General features: G+C 39.8%; 1 protein-coding gene across 3 annotated transcripts in view; it reads right to left on the reverse strand.

The window, feature by feature from the left end:
* ttll5 (tubulin tyrosine ligase-like family, member 5) overlaps positions 1-26,446 on the reverse strand; it is a 66,687-nt gene that overhangs the window by 2,182 nt on the left and 38,059 nt on the right. For all 3 annotated transcript variants that reach the window (XM_072689173.1, XM_072689170.1, XM_072689172.1), the window contains 4 exons: positions 20,544-20,665; positions 13,344-13,518; positions 10,077-10,321; positions 4,578-4,657 (listed from right to left, as the gene is read on the reverse strand). In XM_072689173.1, the coding sequence (XP_072545274.1) occupies positions 4,578-4,657; positions 10,077-10,321; positions 13,344-13,518; positions 20,544-20,665 (622 nt within the window). The remainder of the gene's footprint in view (positions 1-4,577; positions 4,658-10,076; positions 10,322-13,343; positions 13,519-20,543; positions 20,666-26,446) is intronic.

The raw sequence follows: 26,446 nt of genomic DNA on the forward strand, positions 1-26,446 counted from the left end.
GAATCAACATGGTGGATGAAGATTGATGAACATAATGCAGAATCAAAATGAACAAGCATGAGAAACTCAGAGCCAGTCATCAAGTTCATTTTGGATTTGCATGGTATTGTAGGAATTGTAGTGGATTTAGGAGCACTCCTATGGTAATGGTAGTTTTGTTATCCCTCCTGCATTCTTATCACTCTTACTACCTAGTAACTTTTTATGCATTGTACTGACTTTTCTGTACCATTACACCTCTACAACATTGTTTCATATAGTGTGAATACTTTATTAAACCAATGCCTGTAATTATTAATGTGGTATCTTCAGATATCTTCAGAGGTAACAGATATTCGACTGGACACAAGCTCAAATACATACAGTAAATCTGCAAACAGTAAGCACATTAGTTGATGCAAAGTGCTACAGCTATTACATACAGCAACTACCAAAAGACGATGTGCATAGAATACACGATGTGTAGAATTCCAGATTATATACGATCATTATTACCACAGTCAAAAGATTGCAAAATGCAGTTCCATAAAAACAACAGGATAGAGATGATTGCTGATGCTGCTCCCGTATGTTAAATTAACGGATGCATGTGTCACACCAAGAAAAGCTCTGGTGAATTTCATGTGTTATCCAGTAAATAGGGTTATGTCAGATAAGAGCAGCAGCAGAAGCTGCAGCTGTCCTGCCCCTGTCCTCCTCTCTCCGAGGTCTATCGCCTGGCCCCGAGCCAGTCTTACAGGAGAAAAGAAATTCCAAGTGCAGTCGGAGCTGCTGTGTTTGTGCTCCCAAACAGTATTCTCTTTCATTCCCTCTCCGCAGACTCTGTTTATTTTGGTGCTCTTTTACACCGTGAGGCCTTACGGCGCAGGAGAACGAAAACATCAGGCCCAACTTCCAATCCAGTGACATGACTGCTGGAAGCAGCTTTTCCAAGCTCAGCAAGAAGAGGGGTGGAAAAAAAGAGAGAATGGGGAAAACTAGCTCCCCCTTTTCATCGTATATTTATTCTCAATATATCCCCTTGCCAAATTGTGTACATTCATAGTAAATTCTGCGATGAAAAAGACAATAGCAAACAAAAAGAAGCCAATACCAAAAAGAACAGAGGAAGAAGATCAAATACCAAAGTGCAGTGAAAAATGAGGCTTGGTGTGGTTTCTGGTTTGGGAACTGTACTGTAGGCCGCTGCCAAAACCCAGCAAAAGGTTGAAAGAGAAGTCTAATTGGTCGGCTCTTTGTTTGATTTAGAATTTTTCGGGCCACGCGGTGAAAGTTCTCATTGGATTTGGGCCTATGTTACAGGTCTGGGCACACCATGTCCTTTCTGTCTCATGGCAGGGTCTGCAATCTTTCTGGTAAGTGTAGGTGTAGTCCTGTAAAATTTCACACACCACAAACAACTCTACCCAACCCCAAGTAATCTCACTGACTATCATAATTGTGTGTTCTGGTTTATGCCCATTATAACAGCAGCAAGCAGCTCAAATAAATTAAATTAAAGCAAAAAATGACAAACTAATACACTCTAAGAAAACCTGAGCTGGCTCTAACTTTTGTTTCCACCATAATCCTTATATCCAGCACGATTAGATTTGTTGTGGCACATTTGTTTTGAGGAGCTCGAGAGAGTGTTACTTTTCACTGTCATGGTTCTTATAAATTGCCAAAATATTTCAGCGCGAGAGCTTCAGTGGAGCAGGGAGTACTCCGAGCATCCGTTTTATCAGCCCAGAGCAATAAAAATGGAATGAGTCTTTGAATGAGAGCGAAAGACGAAAGAATGGTGAGCAACTGCTAATGGCAGGCCTAATGAGAAGAGAGCGCTAGAAAGAAATAAACAAGAGGAGGCGGCAATGGGATAGAGGTAAAGAGAAGGAGGAGAAGGGTGGCAACAGAGGGAGGCTGACGGATGCACCCTGACGGTTGGTCACAAAGAATGCTGCCTGTATAAATCAGGCCTAACTCCCTGTCACACTCAATCAGGACAGCCCACTTATCTCAGCACAAAGACACAGAGGGCCCTTCTCACTCTCAAAACAACGCAGCAACACAATGCATGGCTGCACGCTACCTCCAGCCGTTTCCACTACATTTTTATTGTCTCTGTGTCTCTGTCTTCAAATTACCTTTTCCTCTCTCTGCTCCCATTATTATCCAGGTGCCAAGCACCTCCCAAACCTCCTTTTTCCCCATACAATGGAAAAATGCATTCATGAAATTCAGAAGCAGCTCCCTGCAGATCAAGTTGCAGTTATTGATGAGTTTATAAGACGTCTGTAGAACCACGCCAAAGTACATACCTCGAAAACTAAAAAAAAAAAAAAAAAAAAAAAAAAAAAAAAACGGGCAGTGAAAGAAAGAAGTGACTGCACACTGCATAGTTGTTGGTCTGTGCAACACAATTGTCCCAATCTACTAGTTTTTCCAGACACTAAGACACTGAGTGTTGCATGTGTGTGTTCCATGATAAACTGTGGGATGCATGTAGACACAGGGTATAGAAGGCGTTTAGGGAAAGTCCTGATCAGACAAACAGATGTGCAGCAGCTTAAACTGCTTAATATCACTGTTACTGCAATAAAATCAACAGTTCCTCCAGACCCACGCTCAGGCTCCAAGGTGGAAAGAGTTGTGCAACCCTAGGAAGAGGGGCGTGAGCATGCACGAGTATATGCGGAACAGAAGAAGGCAGAAAGTGATGGCTTCCAAAAGACAGTAGAAGAAAAAAAAAAACACCTTTTTGTTCAAATGGGGTAAAAAGTCATTGCTGATGAAAGCTGATTGTCTATTTAAACAGTGTATGTATCTAAATCTTAAAGGTGCCCTAGAACGGAAAACTGGATTTACTTAATTTGTCACAGCTACATAATGACACATGAAAGTGACATCCCATGAACCTCAACCACAGTTGTCTCTTAAAGATCTGAAATCACTAAAACCGAGCTTTACAATGAACCAATTAAAAACCCCAAAACTGTTATGTTATGCCCTCAAAACTGCTATACACTGACCCACCACTGGCTAAACGCAAGGGGAAGAAAAGCTTAAAAGGCTAAAAGCTAATACAAGTACAACCAGAGAAGGAATGCTGCGGGCATCGTACATACACTATATAGACAAAGATATTGGGACACCTGCTCATTCTTTGTTTCTACTTAAGTCCAGGGTATCCTAGTTTATCCTGTTTTTGTTGGAGTAACTTTCTACTCGATTTTGGAGCAGTGCTGAGAAGATTTGATGTAGGATGATCTCCACCACACCTCATCTCCAACTCCTCCCAAAAGTATTGGATGGAGAAAACAGTTTCACTCCTTCACAGATCAATGCTGGGGGGCTTTGTACCCCTCTAGCCCATGCCTGGCATTAGGCATGGTACCAACAGGTTCATGTTTTGGCAAGATGTTTGCCAATACTTTTCTACAGGGACTACACAAAATGTGTGTGTGCATTTCCACATCTGTGTTAGCAATGAGGGCAACTTAAACTACAGCTAACTAATAAGTGACACTGCATGCTCAACACATCCATACAATATATGTCCTAGTATGTTACTTGCTGCAAAACCACATGGAACGTTTTTCTGAAAAATTATCTAGTCTTGCTGAAGCACAGCTGGTATCGAGCTGTCATTGCTATGAAAAGATCAGCATCCAGCAGCTGAGAATGGCTAAAATGTGTCACACAGCGGTGTGTTGTAAGGACACTATGCAATATCAATGTGAAATATACATCCAACAGATGTACATCATTTAAGCAGGCAGCTCACCCTTGTAATGAATGCTAAAATGTAACCTCAGTGCCCAGCTCTCATTTTAGCTTACCAGTCCATGTCACGGTCAGTAATTAGGTAAAAAAATGTTTGTTGTCATACTGTGGGCAGTTTTGGCTTACATTTTCCATCTAAACTGTTTACAAAAGATATAGGAAAATACACTGTGATATTTATTATAGTATAAAGTACAAGCATAGAGTATAACAAGAAAAGTCTATAAAGTCTTGTTCCTGACTGGTTTAATATTTAGTTAGTGGGATGAAATTAGGGATGTTGCATAAAAAAATAAATAAATGTAATAGTATAGTATAAAACTATATATATAAGAAAAATAATATAATAATAGTGTGTGAGACAGCTAGGGACGAGTACTACATCTGTACATCACATGAAGCAATAGCTGCACATACTATCACTCTTTGCTCTTTAATTAGTGTTATGCACACTGAGTGTAAATGGATCATGAAACCGAAAGATGTCTTGTTGCCATAGCGTGAGATAAAAATAAAAGGCTGCACTGAATGAGGTTCATCAAACGTGGCATGGTCACTATGCCCAGTTGCCAGCAACTGATGCTGGCAGAGAAACCCACCTGTCTGGCCACAAGCAGCTCTTTGCCAAGGTTGGCCATTAAAATACTTCAGGCCTGGGTTCCCATTGCATGCTCAATGAGTAACCTACATACGCTTGATATGTGGACTTCAAACTCCATGCACTGCTAAATGAATTGGCATTAAGCAGAGGTCCTTCACAACTCTGAAAAAAGCAATGTTCAGTTAAAATAAAGATGTGGGGGTGTGTTCACCTGTCTTTCCACATGTGGTGTCATAAACAACATGACGACTGGAGATGCCGTTACTGGATGGGATCTCAGTTGGGGCTTGCCTGTTAAAGAGAGTGAGAATTAGAACTTTCCATATTTTTTTTATGATACACATACGGTACATTCACTATATGGACAGATGTTTTGGACACCCAAACGGTTGCATTAATGCAATGGTGCATGAATATATCTATATCTATATCTAGTCCCTCTAGAGAAGTACTGCCAATAGAATATGACTCTTTTAGTGGGGCAGTGGTGGCTCAGCGGTTAGAGCGCCGGGATATCGATAACAGGGTTGTGGGTTCGATTCCCGGGCTCGGCAAGCTGCCACTGTTGGGCCCTTGAGCAAGGCCCTTTACCCTCTCTGCTCCCCGGGCGCTGGAGTTGGCTGCCCACCGCTCTGGGTGTGTGTGTGTACTCACTGCCCCTAACACGTGTGTGTGTGTGAGTGTGTGTTCACTACCAGATGGGTTAAATGCGGAGGACACATTTCGCTGTACAGTCCACACTGTACAGTGACGAATACGTGCACCTTTATCCTTTATCCTTTATCCTCTCTAGAGCAGATAACCATGAACCTATTGACACCATACCTAACGCAGGGTGGGTTAGGAAGGTTTAAGCCCCCCGGCCTTGATCTGTGGGCCCTTGATGAAAGATTAATATCCTTGACTTCAGAAGAAATAGTAAATGATCATTTGTCCATATAGTGTATCTTCACATACCTACAATCTTGTGGCCTAACCTCATTTGAATCTGGCAATTGTTATTTCTATTGTTTCAATATTTTTTGAAAATGACTAAATATCTAATTAATTAATAATTATTAATTATATTCTAATATCAATTCCAAAACTCTTTTTCTATGCTGAAGTTTATTTTCTCAGGCATGTGATGTGCCACAAAATGACTAATGTAGACAAAATGTATGTAATACACTGTTCTGAAAAGTGTTTACCAAGTGCTTTTCATAACCCTTCTGATTTAAGGACATGTCCTGGCCTTCTAAAGAAAATTTATTAAACAACTTCTAAATTAACTCTTAAAATACATTGGAAAACTGTAAAATTTATTACTATTTCCAAAGAAGTGGGATAGGCATACTAGAATTTCTTTAGGCTTTTATTTAATAATGTTGACTATCTACATGTTCCTAGTGGCAGATCTCATGGAACATGTGACAACCGCCCCTAATTAGGACGCTCTCAAAGAACATCTGGCCGTGGTGGGAATGTTAAATCATCATCTGTCCAGGAGGGGTGAAAAACAGGGGCCAACATGCCCGTAACTCTATACATTAAATCCGCTAAGCATTTTTGGGAACAATAAATAAAGCTTAGCTGGTATTAACCTCCAGGAACAGAACTGCCAGAGCAGTATTAACACGGTAATGAGGGTACACAGTGCTGCCTTGTAGGGTCCACACAGTTGGTCTTTCATTTGGTTACACAACCTTAGGGCGCTGCAGCAGATAGAAATGCTCCAATTAAGAACTCAGCTTGACCATGCAGGAAGCAACACTTTAGTACTTTATTGGCAATAAGAGTTCAAGGCTTTTCACGGCAGTTACTCAGCATTTAGCGTGCTGGGTGGAGCGTGACTATGCAGCATTTGTTGCCCATTTTATGTACCCCAAAGGCATGCATTTAAAAATGATTCACTCCCTGAATCTGTTCAATTTCAAATTATGACCAATCAAAAAAAAAAGTAAAGAATTTAGGTACAAAAAAAAAAAAATATTGTACTACCAAACTAGCACTTACACGTCATTTAAAGTTGCCTCCACTATGGCCACTATCTATTCTTAAAACATTTAGCCACTATATGGGAACTATACATAAAAGAACTAATTATATTCATGTAAAGGAATCCTCTAAAACACAATCTTAGCAAACTAAGATATACTCATATCCTTGTCTGCCATTCCTCTGTCCTTATAAGACAATTATCAAGCTGCCTGTGTCAGATCTGAATGCAGTTTCCACAACACAAAACATTTTCCATTTATAAAGATCTGACTAACCATAATCAAGCCTAATTTCAAACCTTCCTTTCTAATTAAAGAAACAAGTAAACACAAGTTAAATTGCTACTTTTTTTTCTTGACTGAGCCAAAAAAGTGACGTTCTTGTTCACTGGCAGAGGTGGAGGTGGCTACACACCAGCAACAGTGCTGTTGTAATTGTCACCCTATTAGTTATGCCCCTCTGTAGCCTCATTTCCTTGACTACAGCTGCAGAATTCAACATGCCTTGCAAACAAAACATACAAAACACACATTCACACAATTAGTTCTACAAATGACTCCTTTTAGAACCATTTCAGAATAAGTAAAGAGAACTTTAAATCAGTGTCCAGATAAGATTCAGACTGTAAGACTATAGGATTCTGCGGCTTTTGTGGGTCCCAGTCCCTGCATGTTTCCTACAGGCAAACATGGACGAATGTATATGTATGTATGTATGTATGTATGTATGTATGTATGTATGTATGCAGGTCTAAGCATCTATAAAAAAAGGCTTAGTGTGCATTTCACCCCAAACTACCCTTTTTAATTTCTCTAAATAATTCCCTAAATAATGTTTAGGACATTGTGATTGATGCTCTATGGATAATGTCTGGTGCTGCAAATGGTCTAGCTGGCAGAAAGCCTGGTAATTCTCCAAAGAGAGAATGACTCAGCTTCTATACAGTCAACTCAGACAAATGCAGACACTGGCAGCGTATTTACTGACTAAACCAACTATGATTTAATTCTAAGGCACAAAATGAAGAACAGAAATACTGGTGCAGTCTATATATACAAAACAAATAACCTCAAGTAAACCGCTTAATGCTCATTTTGTAAAATTATTTTCTTTCTTTTTTTCCCTTTACTTTGTTCTTCTATTGTCTTTATCTCAATCTTCCAGTCCATCTCCATTTCTTTCCTCTTCTTACTCTCTCTTCACCTGTTCCTTTCACTTCCCTTTATTTCAGCTTTCTCCCTTTTCATTTTTCTTTCTCTCATTGATTCGGTCTTTCCATTCGAGCATTTTTGGTCTTCAGGCTTCCGTTTTTCCCACACTCTCCCGTGTCACGCAGGCCGACCACAAAAATGCACGACTGTGGAGAGTGTGAGGGGCTATGGAATTCCGCATGCCGAGGGTAAACACAGCACGGGCCAGGAAGGCACACAGAGGAGCAAATACTGCACCTACCCTCCCCAGCACTATCATACCCAGCTCTCAACTATCATCGCTTTCTCTCCCGTTCTCTTTCTTTAACCTTCAAAGCCCAGAAATGATCCAACTACCTGCTACTGCTCTCCTTTCCCCTTAACTTTTGTCACAATTCGACAGAAAATAAGATCTTTATTTAACTAAACAAACAAACAAAAAACTCCTACTCAGCATGCCGCTAGGTACCAGCTGTCTTCAATGGCCCAATCCCACAACATTCACATCTGAGACTAGTAACCCAAAATCTAATTTCACCCTCACTTTCCAGCTCTCTTTGGCCAGAAAACTGTCGCCTGCAGGACAGTGTATACAGGTCAAGACATCTAAGCTACACAGACAAATACCACGGTCAAGACTAAAACTGCCATTTTCCATAAACTGGAGATGACAAATAAACTCTAAGAACTTTTAACTGCACTATTTTAAAAAGAGGTATGTGTCATCGGGTCTAATTTTTCTAGCTAGAGAACAATAGGTAATGGAGATGTCACGCTTGTCCCACAGAGGTTTTGGTTATATTTGCTCCTTCCAGACTATATTTATTCACCCACTTACTCTAATTTCTTCCTAGATGCTTATCTAATCTCATACAACAGCATGTCTAATTGTTTTAAATGTAAAATAATTAACATCCCTGTTGTACATAAATCTACCAGGCCATCTAAAACCAGTCACAAACGGTCCCAGGACCCCTATTTCCAGCGTTTGTGTAGTGTATGCTCGTGTGAGAGTTGGGGGTAGGGATCCTGGCCTGAGTAGGCGAGAAGGGAGCGGGCTGTCTGACCGCGTGTAGCCCACCATGGTGGGCCATGTGCTTCCAACAAACAGGTCACTGCTACCACAGAAGTTTGCCATTGTTGTGTAGTTTGGCCAGATGTGCAGTAATAAAGTCATGCTGCAGCGTGGGAAACAGATGACAGTTTGGGCTTTCTCTGGTCCCTGCTCTCTAACCCCTCCCTCCCACCCTTTTGTCTGCAAATCTCCAAACAAAATACAGTTTCCAAAGCACTCATAAACACGGCCTGATAGTTGAACCACACTGTTTACTAAGGAGGCAGAGGTCTATCTTGCGACTGTGCGTGTGCGTATGTGCTGACAAAAGATGAGAACCAATGGAAGCTGCATTGTAACTTTCCCATTAGTACAATGTGACAGTAATATTTGAAAGGCAGTGTCTGTACTATGTACTTGAAATTAAAACAGCAGGCAGTGTTGACTTCTGTTAAGAGATACAAACTGAAACTCTGCTAGGAGGTGATTTCTTTTTATTATTGTACAGTGTCCCTTAAAGGAATTAAAACACATTTTTGTATGAACATCATTTTGAATTAACAAAATTATATAAAAACTAGAAAACCTGCTGATAATTATCTCTATTAATCAATTACTTGTTTGATATTCAAAATCTGAAACCTCCTTTTCAGTACCAGTACTAAAAAAAAAGGAACACAGCATGATAACTATAAATTTTTATACCATGGTATACCTAACAACGGTATACTGCTGCAAACCTAGTCACAATTGTAACACTAATGTCAAGTGCAATTGTCAAAAGTATTATTGTCATTAATTTTCAGCATTAGAAATGGCCAAAGATAACAAAAGTCTACTCAACCAAGCAATTTATTAGGAAGATCATTTTAAATGATTTAAATTCTTATTCTACAGTCTGTGTGCCTCAGCAGAATTCTTCAGTCTTTAACTGTATAGTTTTGGTGAGCCTCTGCCCACTGCAGCCTCAGCTTTCTGTTCTTGGCAGACAGAAGTAGAACCCAATATTTGCCCAGGATTGGACGTGTTGTGCATTCTGAGATGCGTTCCTGCTCACCATACTTGTGCAGAGTGGTTATCTACGTTTTTGCAGCCTTTTAGTCAGCTCCAACCAGTCTGGCCATTATCTGTTGACCTCTCTCAACAAGGCATTTCTGTCCACAGAACTCCTGTTCACTGGATAATTGTTCTTCAATGCACCACTCTGAGTAAACTCTAGAGACACCATTCTTTAAATCAGTCGAGTCACCTTATTTCCCACTCTGATGGTTAATGTGAACATTGCCTGAAGCTGCTGGCTAATTTGATAACTGCATAAATGACTAGGTGTACAGGTCTTCCCAATAAAAAGCTCAGTGAGTGTAAACTAATGTTCCATGTCAAAGTGGAAGAATATTTTATCAAAACATGATGTGTGGGATTACAAAAACATTGGCATCTCTTAAAACTATTAAAAATGCTTTGTGCTCTTAAATTGAGGCCTTACTTGCTGATACGTTGGGTGGCAGTCTTGCGTGATAGTCCATCTCTGGGTATGGTGCTAGGAGGTTTTGGGGTAAGAACAGTGACCCCATGAGCGAGGATCTGGCCTTTGGGCTGGCCCTGGACGCCCTGATTCACTGCCTGGCTCAGGATGTACCGGGACTGCTGGCTAACTTGGACAGCAGATGAGCTGGGAACATAGTTTCGGGGTACAGCAGGAGGCACAAGTGTGTGGCCAGCCAGCATGGCCTGGAAACAAACAGACATAGACGTAAACATACAGTACAAAAAAGAGCTGAAAAGACAGAACAGAAGAAAAACATTAAATATGAAGATATTTACTCCGACACTGACTTGAACCATCTAAAATTGAAACGGGCTGAGCTTTAGTTCCAGTGCATCTGCACAATATTTTCCTAGGGAAACATTAATTAATGTTTCAGTACATTTTCTGCATCTCCGCACAATAACGACCATATCTTTATGCCTTTATTAGAAGCAGCATTTTCCCCAAAGTCATATGAGGTCAAAACAGCAACAGACTCCAAAAGCCAGTTCGTTCATTTACATGGAAGAAAGAAATGTCACGGCTTATCATAACAGGCACTAAATACTTTATAATCGGACATACCACAACACAGGAATTCTTCACATTTCATGCTTGTTTAGACAAGATTTCATTTGAATGAGCCGTTGGACTTGGTAAACATATTCCACTCCGAAAAGAAATTTAATGGCTACTGTTCCCTGGTTTGAATTGGTCGGGAATGCTGCGCATTCCTTCCATCTAGTACCATATTATATTTGATGTGATCGGGTAACTGTTAGAGCGTTGTAGTTTTCTTTAAGCAGAGTTACAGTATTCCTGTGTGTAGGTTTATTTTCTGGACGTGCAGTGATGTGTGCTTCTGCTAAGGGATGTCTGCTCATATATGTTTATGCTTGCTGTGTGTGTTTATCTTCAAAGCATCCAGCAGTGTGACAGCGAGTGTGTTCCGTGGCTGCTGGGTTTTGATGAATGAGTGGGCTGAGCTTGCAGGTTGGAGGGTCTGGGTATATGCTTCTGTTGAGCAAGGCCAGGAAAGGGCACCTTTCTAATGTTGCCAAGTGGCTGTTAGCCAAGCCAGCCAAGGAGCCGTGCAGTCTGCACCCAGTGACTGGAATATGGAGCATACAAGCATAATAACACACTTCTGATTACTTTATTTCAGTCCACAATGAAACGTGTTTAAACTGTAGATAATCAGAGCAGCTGTCATGCCCCGTAACAACTGATTTCAACAGCAAAGAACTCAATTTAAATGAGCGGAGAAAGAAATAGCAGCTACAAACAGCATTTTCCAAGATACACTATTGAACATGACTGCAAATAGATTCATAGTCCCACAGGAAAATGTGCCAACAGACCTGCAGCTTTTAACAGGGCTTTTATTTACCTACAAACTATTCTGCAAGATACCAGATGTTCTTTGCGTTCATGACAACAAAATCTGTCTTTGAACAGGTCCAATTATCTTTTAGTGCTTGTATTGGTACTGGCCGCAGTTTTAATTACACTACACTCTCATAAACAAAGGTGCAACACACGCTTCATTGAATGATGCCATAAAGTTTTCCTAAAGAACCATTTTGTAAAAGCTACTTCCGCTATGAATTTAAGGCTCGCTGATTCTAATCCTGGTCATACTGCTCACCATCAGCAGCTGGAGTGTGAGAGAGCACAATCAATGGGTTGGTGGCACTTCCTCCCCACATCATTCCCAGTGTGATGTTGGTAGGCACATGCATCTGTTAGATATCTGTGCTATCCTCTTTCCTGCGAGAACACTGGCTACCTAGCGAAGCTGCATCAGCGGCAGACGAAAAGAGGCGAAAACATGTGCTAGTCCTCCAAGTGCGAGTGATGGGGGGAGTTCACACTAATGGGAATTGGGTAATTGAGAGTGGCACTGTTGAGAGTCTTGTATTGAACATATGTTATTTTAGACTGCTGAAAGATGTGTGTGATGTGAAAAACGTGTATGGAGACATTGTAAGTAAGTAATGTGAAGGAGCACACAGAGCAGAAAAAGTCCAGGGATGATCAGTAATTGAAGTGACTAAATGGATTAAAACCAGCTGTGGGACGCAATCAGAAGGGTCAGTGAATGCACTGTGCCTCGCAGAAGGACAGAACAGTTGCTGGTTTCTGATGTCTTTTCTACAGGACACGCTTCTGTGGTTTCATGTATAAGCATCTGGTCAAACAAAAGAGAACGAGACCCAAGTAGAGCAGAAATAAACTGGCAGAGATTTAGGGAATATCCACTGATACTGTCATGAGTCACCAAGGCAAAGTTCACCAACTAAGCATATATACATAAACATACACAAGCTCACAAACGGATGACCACACACAAACTGAGGGCTACTTGTCTGCTGACCTGCTGCTTGGCTCCTCCAGCTCATTTCGGCTTATTATTGCACAGATCTGAGAATGTATTCAGAGAACATTGAACTGGACCTGAGCTCAATGGAACCCTATTTAGCCCTTCATCTCAATTCAGTGACCAGTTAGGTGTAGGTGTGCTTTTTTTGTTTGTTTGTTTGTTTTTTTATGAAATCATTACACAATTCAGCCAAGAAAAACAAAGTCACAAATGTACTAATTGGGACTAAATGGATACCCAGCACTAATGCATTAGGAGCATCCTATAAAGGCAATGACAAAAAATAAAGTCAAAGTTAAAACTAATTTAAAAATAAAGCATTTAAAAACAGATTTGCATATTTTTAACTTTGACTTTTTAACTTTCTTGCATAATAAACAATGATGAGTTCCACTTAGCTTAATACAGTATTAAGTGGAACACAAAGCACACATATAAATCAGGGAGTAAGATTTTATCAGAATTGCGGAGCTCCGGGCTATTTATGACAGGGTTGTGGGTTCGATACCCAAGCTCGGCAAGCTGCCACTGTTGGGCCCTTGAGCAAGGCCCTTCACCCTCTCTGCTCCCCGGGCGCCACAGCAATGGCTGCCCACCACTCCGGGCATGTGTGCTCACTGTCCACTGTGTGTGTTTCACTGGTGTGTATGTGTGTGTTCACTGCACGATTGGATAAAAGCGGGGGCCAAATTCCATCTGTGTCACAAAAATGTCAAATGACAAATGGTCAATATGCTTGTCTTTGTCTGGTCTTTGTCTTAAATAAAATTGTGTAAATGTGTGTAATGAGTTCTTTGGGATATCTATTCTACAGCTGTACTGTGGGACACTTCTCCACCAACCTGATGACGTGTGCGGCTTTGGTCCAGCAGCTGCCTGGACTGAAGTTTCTGCTGTTGGAGCTGCTGAATGGCAAACTGGAGCTGATAACTGCCAGAATGAGGCTGATAGTTTTGCTGTGGGGTGACTCCTGTGGTCAGGATACGCTCTCCATCAGCCATAGCCTCACTCCTGTGACTGCAGAGGAAAAAGAAGGAGAATTCTGAATGAACAGAAACTTACTATTCACATCAGCAGGTAGCAGAGGCTGGCCTTTAACCACGATAAGAACAGATGAACCTCCCTGAAACAGTTTGTATTTGATACTGCAGGGAACCACTTTCAATTGGGTTCTAAAATAACCATGACTAAAAAAAGACAGTTGCACATCACTGGGGTGCTACCCTTTGAATATTAATACGAATATACTAGAAACACTTTCAGGGGAGTCTACACTAAGAGTGTAAGGAAATATTAATACACTTGAGTATTACAATATTATGTTTTGCAATACTGTAACAATTCTCAAAAACAAAATAAAATTTAAATGAATGGTTTACATTCAAAAATTGGTGGCAGACAGTGATTCATTTTGTGTGGTAAACCCTAAATGCCTGAATCTTCAGGTCCCACTGTTCTGTCTAACATATCTTCTGCTCAGATTTAATGCCTACCATGGTGTGTTTTTTACTAGATTTGATTTAATAAAGTTTTGCAATATATCAAACTATATAGAATCGAAAAACCTGTATTGTGGTACATATCGCAATCCCAGGTTCTCGCCAATACACAACCTGAAATGTCAAAGGCTGCTATGTCTCAAAAGTGTCTCCCTGATCAGATCAGATAATTAATTCACCTGGACATTGACCCGACACAGCTATTCATTCAATCATTTCTGATATTACATGACAAAACAAGAATCAATTAACCCAAATGTAAAGAAGGAGAATTTCAACAAGGACCATAATTCAACTAGATCTGCTAAACTGCCTTTAGAACTGGTCTACGCTAAGCCATCTGTTTTATGAAAATAAACCCTAGTTAATAATGTTTTAAAAACCTGTACAAAGTAATAAATAATCCAATTTTTAGAGATGTTTCAAGCCCACCTCCGACACTTTTCCTGGTGCTGGTAGGTCAGTATCAAAGTAGCATGTGGATCTGTGGCAAACCTCACAGAACACATAACCTCTCACTGCCCTGTGCTCGACACGTCGCGTTCCATCAACATCACCAGCTGAGCGCCCAGAAAAGCAGACCTTTGAATGGCTCCACGCGTTTGTAACCCGATTAGTTGTAACCCACTTGAGCTCAGCTTATGGGAGCCCTTTGCCTTTTTGTTCATCTCTACAACTACAAGGTGTCAGAGCGGGCCCCTCTGATCAACTTCAATACAACAACAGTGGAAAAAAGGCAGCCTTTCAGAGAGAGCTTAGAGAGATAAAACAGAAAAAGGATAAAAAGGTATTGAGGTCTGTGTGTTTTACTTGAAACAGACCTCAAAAAAACATTCCTCTCAAAATATGTAATACATTTTCTGAAGTGAGGGTCACATGAATGACCACAAACAATAGAATGCTATATAGACAAAAGTATTGGGACACCTGCTCATTCATTGTTCAAGGGTATTAAAAAGAGTTTATCCTGCCTTGTGAAGTAACTGTAAAGGCTTTCCACTAGATTTTGGAGCGTTGCTGTGAGGATTTGATTGCAATCAGCAACAAGAGCTTTAGTGAGGTCAGGATGTTGGATGATCACCACCCCACCACATCACCAACTCATCCCAAAAGTACTGGATGGTGCAGAATCATTCCAGAGAACACAGTTTCACTGCTCAAATAGGTTCATGTTTATCTGCTCCAGGGAGTCCTATTGTACTGTCTGTACAGTGACTCAAAAAGCTGTGTGTGTGCGCATTTGCATATCTGTGCCAACAACGGGTGGCACTTAAAGTGGCATTTATTAGGGGTGCCCACAAATATTTGGACATATAGCACAATCAATGTATATAGCAGTCAATGTAAGATTGGAAGATTTTATATGAAAGTCATTTTGGATTATTTCTATTGGTCCAGTCATTAAGAAAGTAAAACGTAAAAAATACATAGTCCTATCACATGATTTTCTATAAGCAATAATGCAATTCTGAATTAATTAATAAAGCAATTCTGAGCTTCAACACTTCTATCAGTTTCAATGCTCCAAATGAACCCTCTGCTTGAATAGGCTTTAGTCAAAGAGCCAAATATCTTTGCAAATCTAACTACAATAAACACAACATAGATAGCAAATGTGGCAGTCTACCAAATAAATAGCAAAACTGCTGTAGCAGAGGCATGCATTGTGTATTAAAGCCAGAATCCACCCCTGATAGTGATGGTAAGTGTCAGTCATCTGTAAACATCGCTTACTGTACCAAAACGCTGATGAGAACAATAACTACAATGCCCGTCATGCACATGTTAAGTATTATGCTCATGCACAGCTAAATGTGGGAAAAAGGCCTGCTTGGGAAATGACATCATTCAGCATCATTCCATAGCCTTGGAGTAATACCTCAAAGCACCAAGCTGGTCAATGTGGCTAACATCAGGACACTGAGGATCAGGGTATTTCCATCACCTATTTATTTTCCTTTTCATTCTCTGCCCAGCTTAAGACAACATGGCCAGCGGAGGGTCACGCGACATTGAATGTATTGTTAATAACTGGCTAACCAAAAGAGGTGCTGGGCTGGAGGAATTCTGCGAGGTCAAAAGGTCAGAGCTAAGATTAACATATCTTGTTGATCTTCTACAATAAACATCAGTTTCCAACATGCAGTTGGACTTTAATTTGAAATGCGTGAGAAGTGAAAGCACAGGATAATGCATCATGGCAAACAATGTGCATGTGTTTAAAGAAAAGGTAGTTTAGCGAGGTGAAGTGGGGCAGAGCTCGCACTGCGCTGTCCCTTGGGTGTCTATGTCGACTCATTAACACACCTCTGTTATCCCTGGATGGAATTTCTCACAGTACTCCCTCAGGGGAAGAGCCCAGCTCACAATCCTCCATCTGGATCAAATTAAGGTGAATAAAAATCTTTTTCAAAGGAATACATCAAACTGTGGTAAGCCTCTAATTTCTTAATTTCTTTTTTTCAGAGGCTCTGCAATCAAATGAACTCACACTTACGTTTCCATTCTCTAATGATTTCATGACTTTAAGGAAGCTCTAAATTCAGTTTAAGGGACAGAAAATATTCAGACATAATTCAGTATGTGGATGTTTATGATTCAAATGCACTTATAGTTGCCAGTTCAGTTCAATTGAGGAAGACATGACTATGCGTTTACCCTTTTAAGCAGCATTTGCAACGAGGAAAGGTGTTTCCGCTTTAGGGGGATGTTGATGCTTTCAAGCAGACGTGTCAAAATCTATTAATGTAGAGCATTCCAAACTTATTAGTCTTGAGTCAAAGTTCCCCCAAGGTAAGATCCTAACAACATAACATGATTCATTTACACTGAAAGACAGCTAAACACTTAAAGTCATGTTCTGTCAACTGATCATTATTATTTTTACAACCAAAAAGTAATAAAATACCTACAGTAAATCACTATTTTAAAATTTCGTTTACATCTAATAAATTCACAAAGATTCTTCTCTTGATGTGAGAAGAAAATATATCGTAGGAAAAACTCTGTTTTTTTGTTCATCATTCTTTTGATGGTGTTTTTTTTTTTGCCCCGGAAAGAGACTGAGTACTACAGCTGGTATAAGGAGCCAAGGTAAAGGAGAGAGTCAAATCAGCATTATCCTCTCTGCTGGGCTCCACATTCCTCCAGCTGTACTCCAAAACCTAAATATCCAATAATTATGACATTCCATTACAATCCTAAACCCCGTCTATTATTACAGTTTGCAAGCGGTACCCAATAACTTACTGGAAATGAATCTCTACCTAAGCCAAGAGCAGAGGCAGCCCGAGCACCCATCCAACTGCAGCTAAAATTACCCAAATATTTCACAGACTTATGACAACACTGTCATTTACAATGTTTGCCACACACTTGCTGTTAAAATCTAATAATACAACACTCAACCACAGGTCATATATTCTGTTGTTAGATTCCGCTGAAAAAAGTTTCAGTGTCAGGACTTTTATCAATATTCACAAAATATGGGATGAATCGTTAAATCAAACCAAATGGGAGCTCTGTTTGTTATAAGACTCAATAAGATATGATCTCAGTTCCAACTGTGGGTTTAGGGGTTAACAGGTACTGTACAAACGAGGGGTACGTTTGTGGCTGCACACAAAAAAATAGCAGGAGTGGGAATAGGGTTTGGAAGTGCTGATACAGCATACCTGGCAGCTCCTGGCCAGAGCAACTTCAAAGGCTGCTACTCTTTGAAAGGCATCACGCCTCACCCCTTTGGCTTCTTAAAGAGCCAGTATGCTTAACGGCTTCAGCATGTTTGGCACAGACCACTGGTCTCAAAACGCTGGATGTGGAGGGAGGGCTCAGGAAATTTAAGAACATCAAGAACAGCACAGAGGTCGCAATAATCAGGTAAACATATCCTAATAACTTCAAAAAATAATGAAGCTTTATGAGTTCGAACTATGAGTAAGTGACATACAAGGTGAGGGATAACTACAGTCTGGTTTGGTTTAATATAGTTTGGTTTGGTGCACAGCAGACAGCAGCCAGTGGAAAGTTCCAGGCAGATGCTGTACAAAAGGGATGCCACGTTTTGACCAGAAATGAACCTTTAACTACAAACACAGACCTACTGCCAAAACCTTAAAGGGAACAGCTCTGGGGAAATACATTCACTTAGTTTTAATCACCAGTGACATTAGGATTAATTACTAACTAATGGCAAAAATGGCCAGTGTTCAGGGAGACGAGTTAAATCAATATAGTGGTATTGCGGTAACTGCTACATATTGTATGGAGTGGAGCAGAAGGTGCTCTGTGTTGGTAATCAGATATTTAGAAAGAGAATGTGAAAAAGGCATTCAGACTATTAGAAGTGAAAGTCTGGTTTGGACATCCAAGCAAGTATGCAGTGGAAAGATTATAAATTGTGTAAGTCTTTTACGTTCTGTCATGGAAATAAAAGCATTTTATAAAAAACGGGAAAAGACAGACATTCCAGGAATTCCTTGACAGTTCCATACATAAGGAAGGGTTGAACTAGAAAAACAGAGAAGGGAAGATGAGGGCCAAAGTGTCTGAGACATTGTCACTCACGTATCACTGTAAAAATACAGAAGAAACCACATATACTTAACTCTTCCCATTCTTGCTCGGCTCCCTGAAGAACTGTATAAACACTAAGTTCTAATCAAAGATTGCTGAAACCCTACATGGGTTTCCTAACCAGGGTTTAACTTACCCCACTAAACCCTATTTTCATTATTATGTTACTAGTCCTAATGAAGAAACTATTGTGAATTATTTGGTAACCATTTTTTGCGTCACACAGGCCTCTATTTTAGGGCCTATAAAACTAATATTAATTATGACAATAATGTAGTTATAAGGGTGAATAACTGATGCAGGAGCTTACATACAGTGTAAGCTCCTGCATCAGGATTTAAACAGGATTTAAAAAATCTGACCTCATGCATAAAACGTTCATTCAAAACTTTTCATTTTGAGTACAGTGATGGTTTTTACTACTGTAATTATCTTCCACTCTCACTCACTCTCTCCCCTGAAGTGATGACACAGGTCAGAAAGACAAAGTGAATGTAGGAGGTGTTTCTGATTGCTTGTGGGAGAGAAATCTTTTATTTTACCCCTTGCCCTGATCCACCGCAAAGCTCTCTGCTACAGCCAAGCTTAACAAACACACACACACATAAACACAGAGAGAGAAGGAAAGGCAGACAGATAAGGGGGAGGGGGGGGGGTGTTTCCTATTTCAAAGTGTATTCCATTAAAAAACAGACTAAAAAGTGTGTGAGTGCTCCTTAACAGATAAAAGAATCTTCCATTTCAAAGGGGTGGTAATGAATTTTTTGAACTTGAGGTCCTGCAGCTTAAATGACTTCTTTTCCACCAAAATGTAGACTCCCAACTCTCTTTAAAGATTCTTCAGAGACCATTAAACTGGCCTTTAAGTTTTATAGCCTGTGACCGATTCGGCCAACACAAACTAGGCACCTATAAAATTGTCCAGAGATGATTATACTGAGGAAGCCTACAGAATGCTAATTTGCCCCATTCAACAAGACACTTTCAGTTAGTCTCTCTGTAACACACACAGGGTTTGAACCTTACATTCTTGTGCAACTCTTAAAAGGCCTTGCCTTTGACTGAAGGGAGGGGCAGGTGTTGAGGAGAGTAAAATAACTGGAGCATAAGGTCTGTGGAGAGGAGAACCACATTGTATGGACATATCTTATATTGTCTGATCATCATCTTATCAGGAGTGGTTTCTATACTCAATCAACCAATCAAACACAGACAAACATACCCTGCAGTTAAAGATCTTGCCAACACAATTTAGGGGTTTATTATGGTGTAGTTCTTTGTTCGATACTGCCTTAATTAGATTTTCTAATTTTTATTCATACATTTTTTTATTTATTTATTAAATTCCAAAACTGTCTGATCCACCCGTACCAACTCAACACACACTACAAAAACACCACCATCCAAATACTAACTGCTCTGAGGTGGTCCGAATTTATGTTCCTTAATATATAGTGTCATCAAGATTTCTGGTATGAGAAGTGAACTGATTTAGAAGATAGGCAGAGGAAGAAAGGGTGACCACAAACAGTAACAGGCATTTGTGGAATTCTAAAGGTTGTAATATTAAAAGGCTAATAAAAGCATGATGCAACCACAAACTCCTTTCCCTCCAATTCCAACATTTACCATGGCACAGATGAGACATGCTAGAGCTAATCTGTAACGCTTACCCTTTGTTAACCCACAGACCTATTAGGCCACAAGAATGACTGGAAATGAACTCCAAAGGCACCAAAAACAACACTGGTGTAATGCTTCGTTACAGCACTGTGCCGCATGATGGTTTACGCTTGTTATCACAAACCTATAAAAGACTGCTTGTGAAACAACGTCTGACACCTTAATATACTGTGATGTCAGCCTTACGACTAAGGTTCAAATAATGCTCCCTGTTAATCCACGCAGACCTGTGTGTGTGTGTGTGTGTGTGTGAGATTGTGGGTGCATGTACGTGTAAATACATACCTCCCAGCTCCAGAAAGGCTCATGTCGGAGTGTTGAGCTCTCACTGTTTCAGGTTGAACCCCTGGGGTCAGGCTTAGTCCCCCTCTGCTGAACACTCCATTGGCCAGGTTCAGATTGGTCAACTATGGGAAGGCAAAACAGCCTGATTACAGAGTAACAATCCCAATAAACATGTGATCTCATACTTCAAGCTCTCTGCCCAAGTTATGTACTCCCATGACCAGAGTCTAGGACACACATTAAAATCTAGCATTCTGTATTCTGATATCCTGATGTGTACAACTGTGTGGCAGAGCTTAAAGCTGCACAGCTATTTGGTGTTGGCTTTGCATACGTTCCAGTGGCCTGCCCTTAATTCTCAATATGAGTGTTTATACTTGACTGAACATGGCACAGAACACTGTGGTGATTGGGGAGAAACCAGGGTCACAGAGCACAGCAGTGATGAGAAATCTGTCTGTCGAAACCTCGGACAACTCTACAGGTCAACAGGTTCAAGTTTTAATGCTGATTCATGTTCCCTATATATGGATGTGTTTTTCCATCTTAAACGGACACTGGAGAAAACGAATGAGGACAAGCAGAAGTGCAAAAGAATGCCGTAGATTGGTGACATTTCACTCGGGCCTGCAGGTGTTGCTGTGGCCCGGGGTTGAAGCATAATTAGTTCTTACTAGAGATGACAATCTGAAGTGATGAGTATTGGTATTGGGCCAATATTAGCAAAAAACACTGGATCAAATTTTGGATGACAAAATTATACCCTGCAACAAATCTAGCCTCAAAGGGCACACAATAAGGCTATATGGTGTTAGCTGTGTATTTTGTCTTGTGGGGTAGTAACGTGTTTGGATAGATCATGATCCGACCGGTCAGATTAGCCAATAATTACAATTTTAAAAGAAATAGTGGTATCAAGCCAATTGTTGCGCTATCTTTGACACATATGCCAAACAACAATACACATTTATAAATTGAGGGAGAGTGGGAGCTGCAAGTAAAAACATGAATTACAACAAGGGTTATCAATGTTATCCAGATATGACTTGTGAGTGTAGATTTCCATTCCAAGAAGAAGCACACTGCATATAAGCTACCAGTTGTTTAAGGACTAAGGCTATGTTCAATTGGAGCTCATTTGTCAGAATGTCCAACCTCTGACAAGTAAATACTAATAAATGAATAAATAAACAAATAAGAACACCCACTCAGTAGGAATTCCTACTGTGAAAATCTGGATAGTTGGGAAAGCCAATTCATATGATGTATACAGTATATAATACACCACTTTTCTACTGTTAATTAAATAAACACTAACCATAGAAGCACTCTTTTGAGATGATATAATGAAGGAGCAGCTTTTATTAAGGTGTCCACATTTTACCACTTTGTAGCCTGAATACATGCAGATTGAAAATGATTTTGAGCGACAGCTTTCTACTTCAGCCAAGTCAAATGTATCATAGAACCGAGCAATCAGATGTGCTTCTGAGCCCTTGACTTGACTTGAGCCCTTTGGAAATAATCCCTGGACAACTGGAACGAAACTGGAGTGCCAAGTAAACCATATACAGGCCCTCCATAACTGGTCTAAAACTGTATTTTTAACAGTGTTCTAAGAGCCCTGATGTTAGCAGTATATCCAGAAAATGTGTACCATCACAACATAATTCATTACAATAACACTGACATATTTGCATTGCCCTCTCTGGTTAGGCCTGAAGGGAGACCTATGCTACGGATCATGATAGCTGAAGCTTAGAAACTGCAAAGATCAGTAATTATGGCAATGGGCCCTTAATCAGTGCTTTGGTTAAAGCACAAAGCAAAACAGATGTTCTGCATGCACATAGAGAGATATGAAGCTGGATTTTTTTTAAATGTTGTAATTCATCATCAGGCACCCAAAGGAAATAAGAAGTCATAGAAATAGCTACTCACAGAGCAGGGTTACTGTTTAGAGCTCATTCTAATCAGTAATACATAGTCTGTAAAGAAAGCCTAGGGTCATAAAAAGCATTGGACAAAAGCAAGACATCGGGAAAATCTGATTAGGGGAACAGTTAATGCGCTATCTTTACAAAAGCAGAATTGCAGCACTGTACTTTTTCGTCTCTTCCTGATCCTTTGGAGCTGACAGAGCTGTTTATTTTCCCAGAATTTTAAGCCGGGTTTCTAGGCAGGTGGACAGCTTGTTTGTGTGGTTGACATGCCAGAGAGAGGGAAATGTCAAACATTCCTCAGCGACAGGTGTTTAAATTAATGCAAGATCTGACAGAGCACAGCCAGGCCTTTGGAGCTTCCCTGGTTTTGGTGAAGGAATTTATTTTCTGACTTTATATGTGCAACACTGTAGCTCATACCACCATCTTTCCATGCAATAAAAGGCCTGCTTTATTACTCAATTCCACTCCCCTGCATTATTCAATGTCAAATATGTAATGACTTTTCAATGGCAACTGTAAAAAGTATATCTTAATAATAATTAATTCTCTTTAATGCAAACTATGCAGACAATTCCCTTTGTCTGCATAGTTTGCATTAAAATCTTATTTTTTAAACAGCGCTTTAATATTAACTGTTTAAAGTTCACAGCGTCTTCTTTTTTCATGCACTACAAAATCCCAGCATTTGAATTTAGCCTCTCTGTGGGTCAAATGCCACTCTGCAGTGCCACGTCTCCAGAGCGAGCTCCAGGAAATTGCAGTCATATCTCAGCCACATTACAAACACTGCATGCCTCAGAAGATGACCATCCTAGAGCAGTGATTTAATTGAAAAGCTAAATATATGTTGCTAGACTTAAGCCAGATATGCAAAATATGTCCCCTTTCCAGAACCCTAAATGTTCTTTTTATTTATCTCTTGCCCTCATGACCAAGGATCTAAAAATACAGACAAATCGTCAACAAATTATCCATTTAGCACAGGATTAGACACATTTAAAAGATATGTCAGCCAAACTATGATGTTATTCCAGCCAAAAAGACTTGATGGTGGATGAATGAAATATCTTACTGCCGCAATTCTCCTGGGTAGAAAAAATACCAGCCAAGATGGCAGTGAGTTTTTCAAATGTGCATATCTTTGCGTGGAGCAGCTTCTATATTTGGGGCTAAATGAGCTGAGGTGAAACAGAAATGTTATTATGCTGAGCTGTATTGAGGGTGTGTGCTAATGATGCATGCTAAAGCTGAGAGGTTACTTCATGATGGTTATCATGTTGCACTTGCCCTTCTGGCCAAGATCACAGGAGACACTTGGGAATTATTTTTGGTTTGATGGTTGAAGAGTTTAAGAGTTCCAGTAACTGTCTTATCTATTCCTGGAGATACTGTGCAAAGCCTTGTTTATCAAAAAGTTAGATTTTTGCTTTTAGATGTTAAAGCATGGCAAATGAAGGCGTTGATATGCATAGTTCAGGAGAACAGTGTGTTCACCCATTAGGATAGCCAAATATGATAAGGTGGTCACTGAAATGACTCGTAACGCTTTACAAGCAAATGAACTAACAGCATAACAATGACTTTATTCTCCTCTTTTATACTCCAACTAAAAACGTGCAAGCAGCATTGCTCGCCAGCTATAAAGCTTTTACTATTTAACAGTAATGACATTTGACTGTAGTAATAAGCTATCAAAAGTTACTAATGCTATTTAGGACAACGCCTCACAACTGAATACACTGTTACAAAGTAGAAGTCACCTCATTCCATTCCAAAAGTAAAAGAAAGCAGAGCATTAATGTGTTCATGTGTTTACACAACTCTGTAAAACTGTATGCTGAAAAGCAAGTCTCCATGTTGACCTGAATGAACTTTCTATGGTAAACAAAGCAAACACCTTCTAATGTAACAGTATACATTAGAGCAGAGTACTGGGGAAAGCAAAAATGTGCAGTCTGTGTGGTCCAGTGACACTGCGAAGAGGAGAAAGGAAGGGAAGGAATTACAAGGGAGCTCAGCCAGTGGTCTTCCCACTGAAAACCTTCAGGGCAGAAATGATAAATAGAAAAAACAAGTAGCAGCACACATACAGCTCATACACCCCCACTCGGTGCCAATTTGCCACATTCTTCTATTTATAAGCATCAATTACTCAGGAAAAATCTGCCTGCCTCTTAAATATCAACAAAAAGTGCCTCCCCTGTAGAGCATCTGATAATGAGACCTCACACAGAGCTGCTGCAGACGTGTATCCTCCAGTGACTCCACCAAGCACCATGCTGCATCCTATGGTACCTTTTCAGCCTCTCTGATGTTTGACTGTACTGCTCAATAAAAAGGTCTATATTATCAATTTTGTGATCATGATCATCAAATGCTAACAATGCAATGATAATGATGGGAGTTAAAAATAAAGAAAAATAAAGGCGTAAGGTAAAGGCGATTATGAGCTACAAGTAAATACTTACTGTACTGAAGTACATACAGTGCCTAGACTGGTCTTCAAAGAACCTTCCTAACAGCAATGGTTATTGATTTTCATAAATGTGGCCACACTATAAATCCCACCAAGCTTCTTTTATCAGACTTAATGCCTAGAACCTAGAGCAGAAAATATGAACCTACTGGCACCATGCCTAATGCCAGGTGTGGGTTAGATATGTATAAAGCCCCCCCAACATTGAGCTGTGGAGCAGTGGAACTGTGTTCTCTGGAATGATGATGCCCCATCCAATACTTTTGTGATGAGTTTGGGTGTGAAGTGGAGTGGTGATCATCAAACATCCTGACCTCACTAACGCTCTTATCACTGAACACAATCAAATACTTACAGCAATCCTCCACAATCTAGTAAAAAGCCTTCTGTGGACAGTAGGGAACGTTATTCCAACAAAAGCAGGATACTCTAGATTTCAGAAGAAACAATGAATGAGCAGGTATCCCAATACTTTTGTCAATATAGTGTAGCTAGTGTGGGCGGTCTTAAAATTCAAATAATGATAGGCTGAAGTGAATACACTATGTACACTACGTTTCTGGGTGAGATAAAGACCACACACCCAAAACTCCCTGTTTAAGAATTTTCAGAAGGAAACTTATGTTTAAACTGTATTTTAATTAATCAAACTAGGGTTTTTAAGGTCTTGTTCTTTAAGCAAAAGGCTTAAATTAGACATTTCTAAATTATTTATTCACTGTGCCTATTTATTCATGACCTTTACCTTACTAGTACATACTTGGAGGTCTGTTATGTGACAAACACTAATACTATAATATTATAACCTATTAGTTGTAATACTGCATAATGAACACTTTGTTAAGACCCAGTTATGCAAATAGTTGAGGATAAATTATTACAGAAATAGCACTCTTTTTTCAGCTTTACACAAGAGTTCAGTGTTCAGTTTAAGTTTCTACTATGTCTCTAGTTTTCCACATAAGAGTTCAGTTTATCAGCATTTGATTGTTAAAAAAGGATAAAACCAACATTTGCCCAGCTTGCATGTTGTGGAAATCTTAGGTGCTATGAGTACTACACTAATGAGACTAAATTACAAGTAATAATGCATACCTCCAATTATGTACTCATAAAGTTCTTAGTGACTAAAGCCTAGTTTACAGTCACTATGCCATTTATAAATACCTACTTCAGGCTTTACTTTTTAACACAGAATATGACCTTAATAAACCCCTATGTTGTGTTCCTTAAAATTAAGTGTTAGTGTTACCTTAAACTTGCAAATATTTTCAAAGATCAAAAATTAAAAGTCCATTGGAGTGGATTACCATAATTAGGAATGATTAATTACATCACAATATGTTTTCTCAGAATAGTATGCATTTCATTAGATCACATGGATGAACTGTATGTGTCCTAATAAAGTGAAAGTAGCTCAGTAGTTCTGTTAATTGAATTTAATGCAGAGCAGTATAGAGGAAAAGATTGGGTTGTAAGTG

This window comes from Salminus brasiliensis, chromosome 10 (assembly GCF_030463535.1).
Source record: "Salminus brasiliensis chromosome 10, fSalBra1.hap2, whole genome shotgun sequence".
Classification (NCBI taxonomy): Eukaryota; Metazoa; Chordata; class Actinopteri; order Characiformes; family Bryconidae; genus Salminus; species Salminus brasiliensis.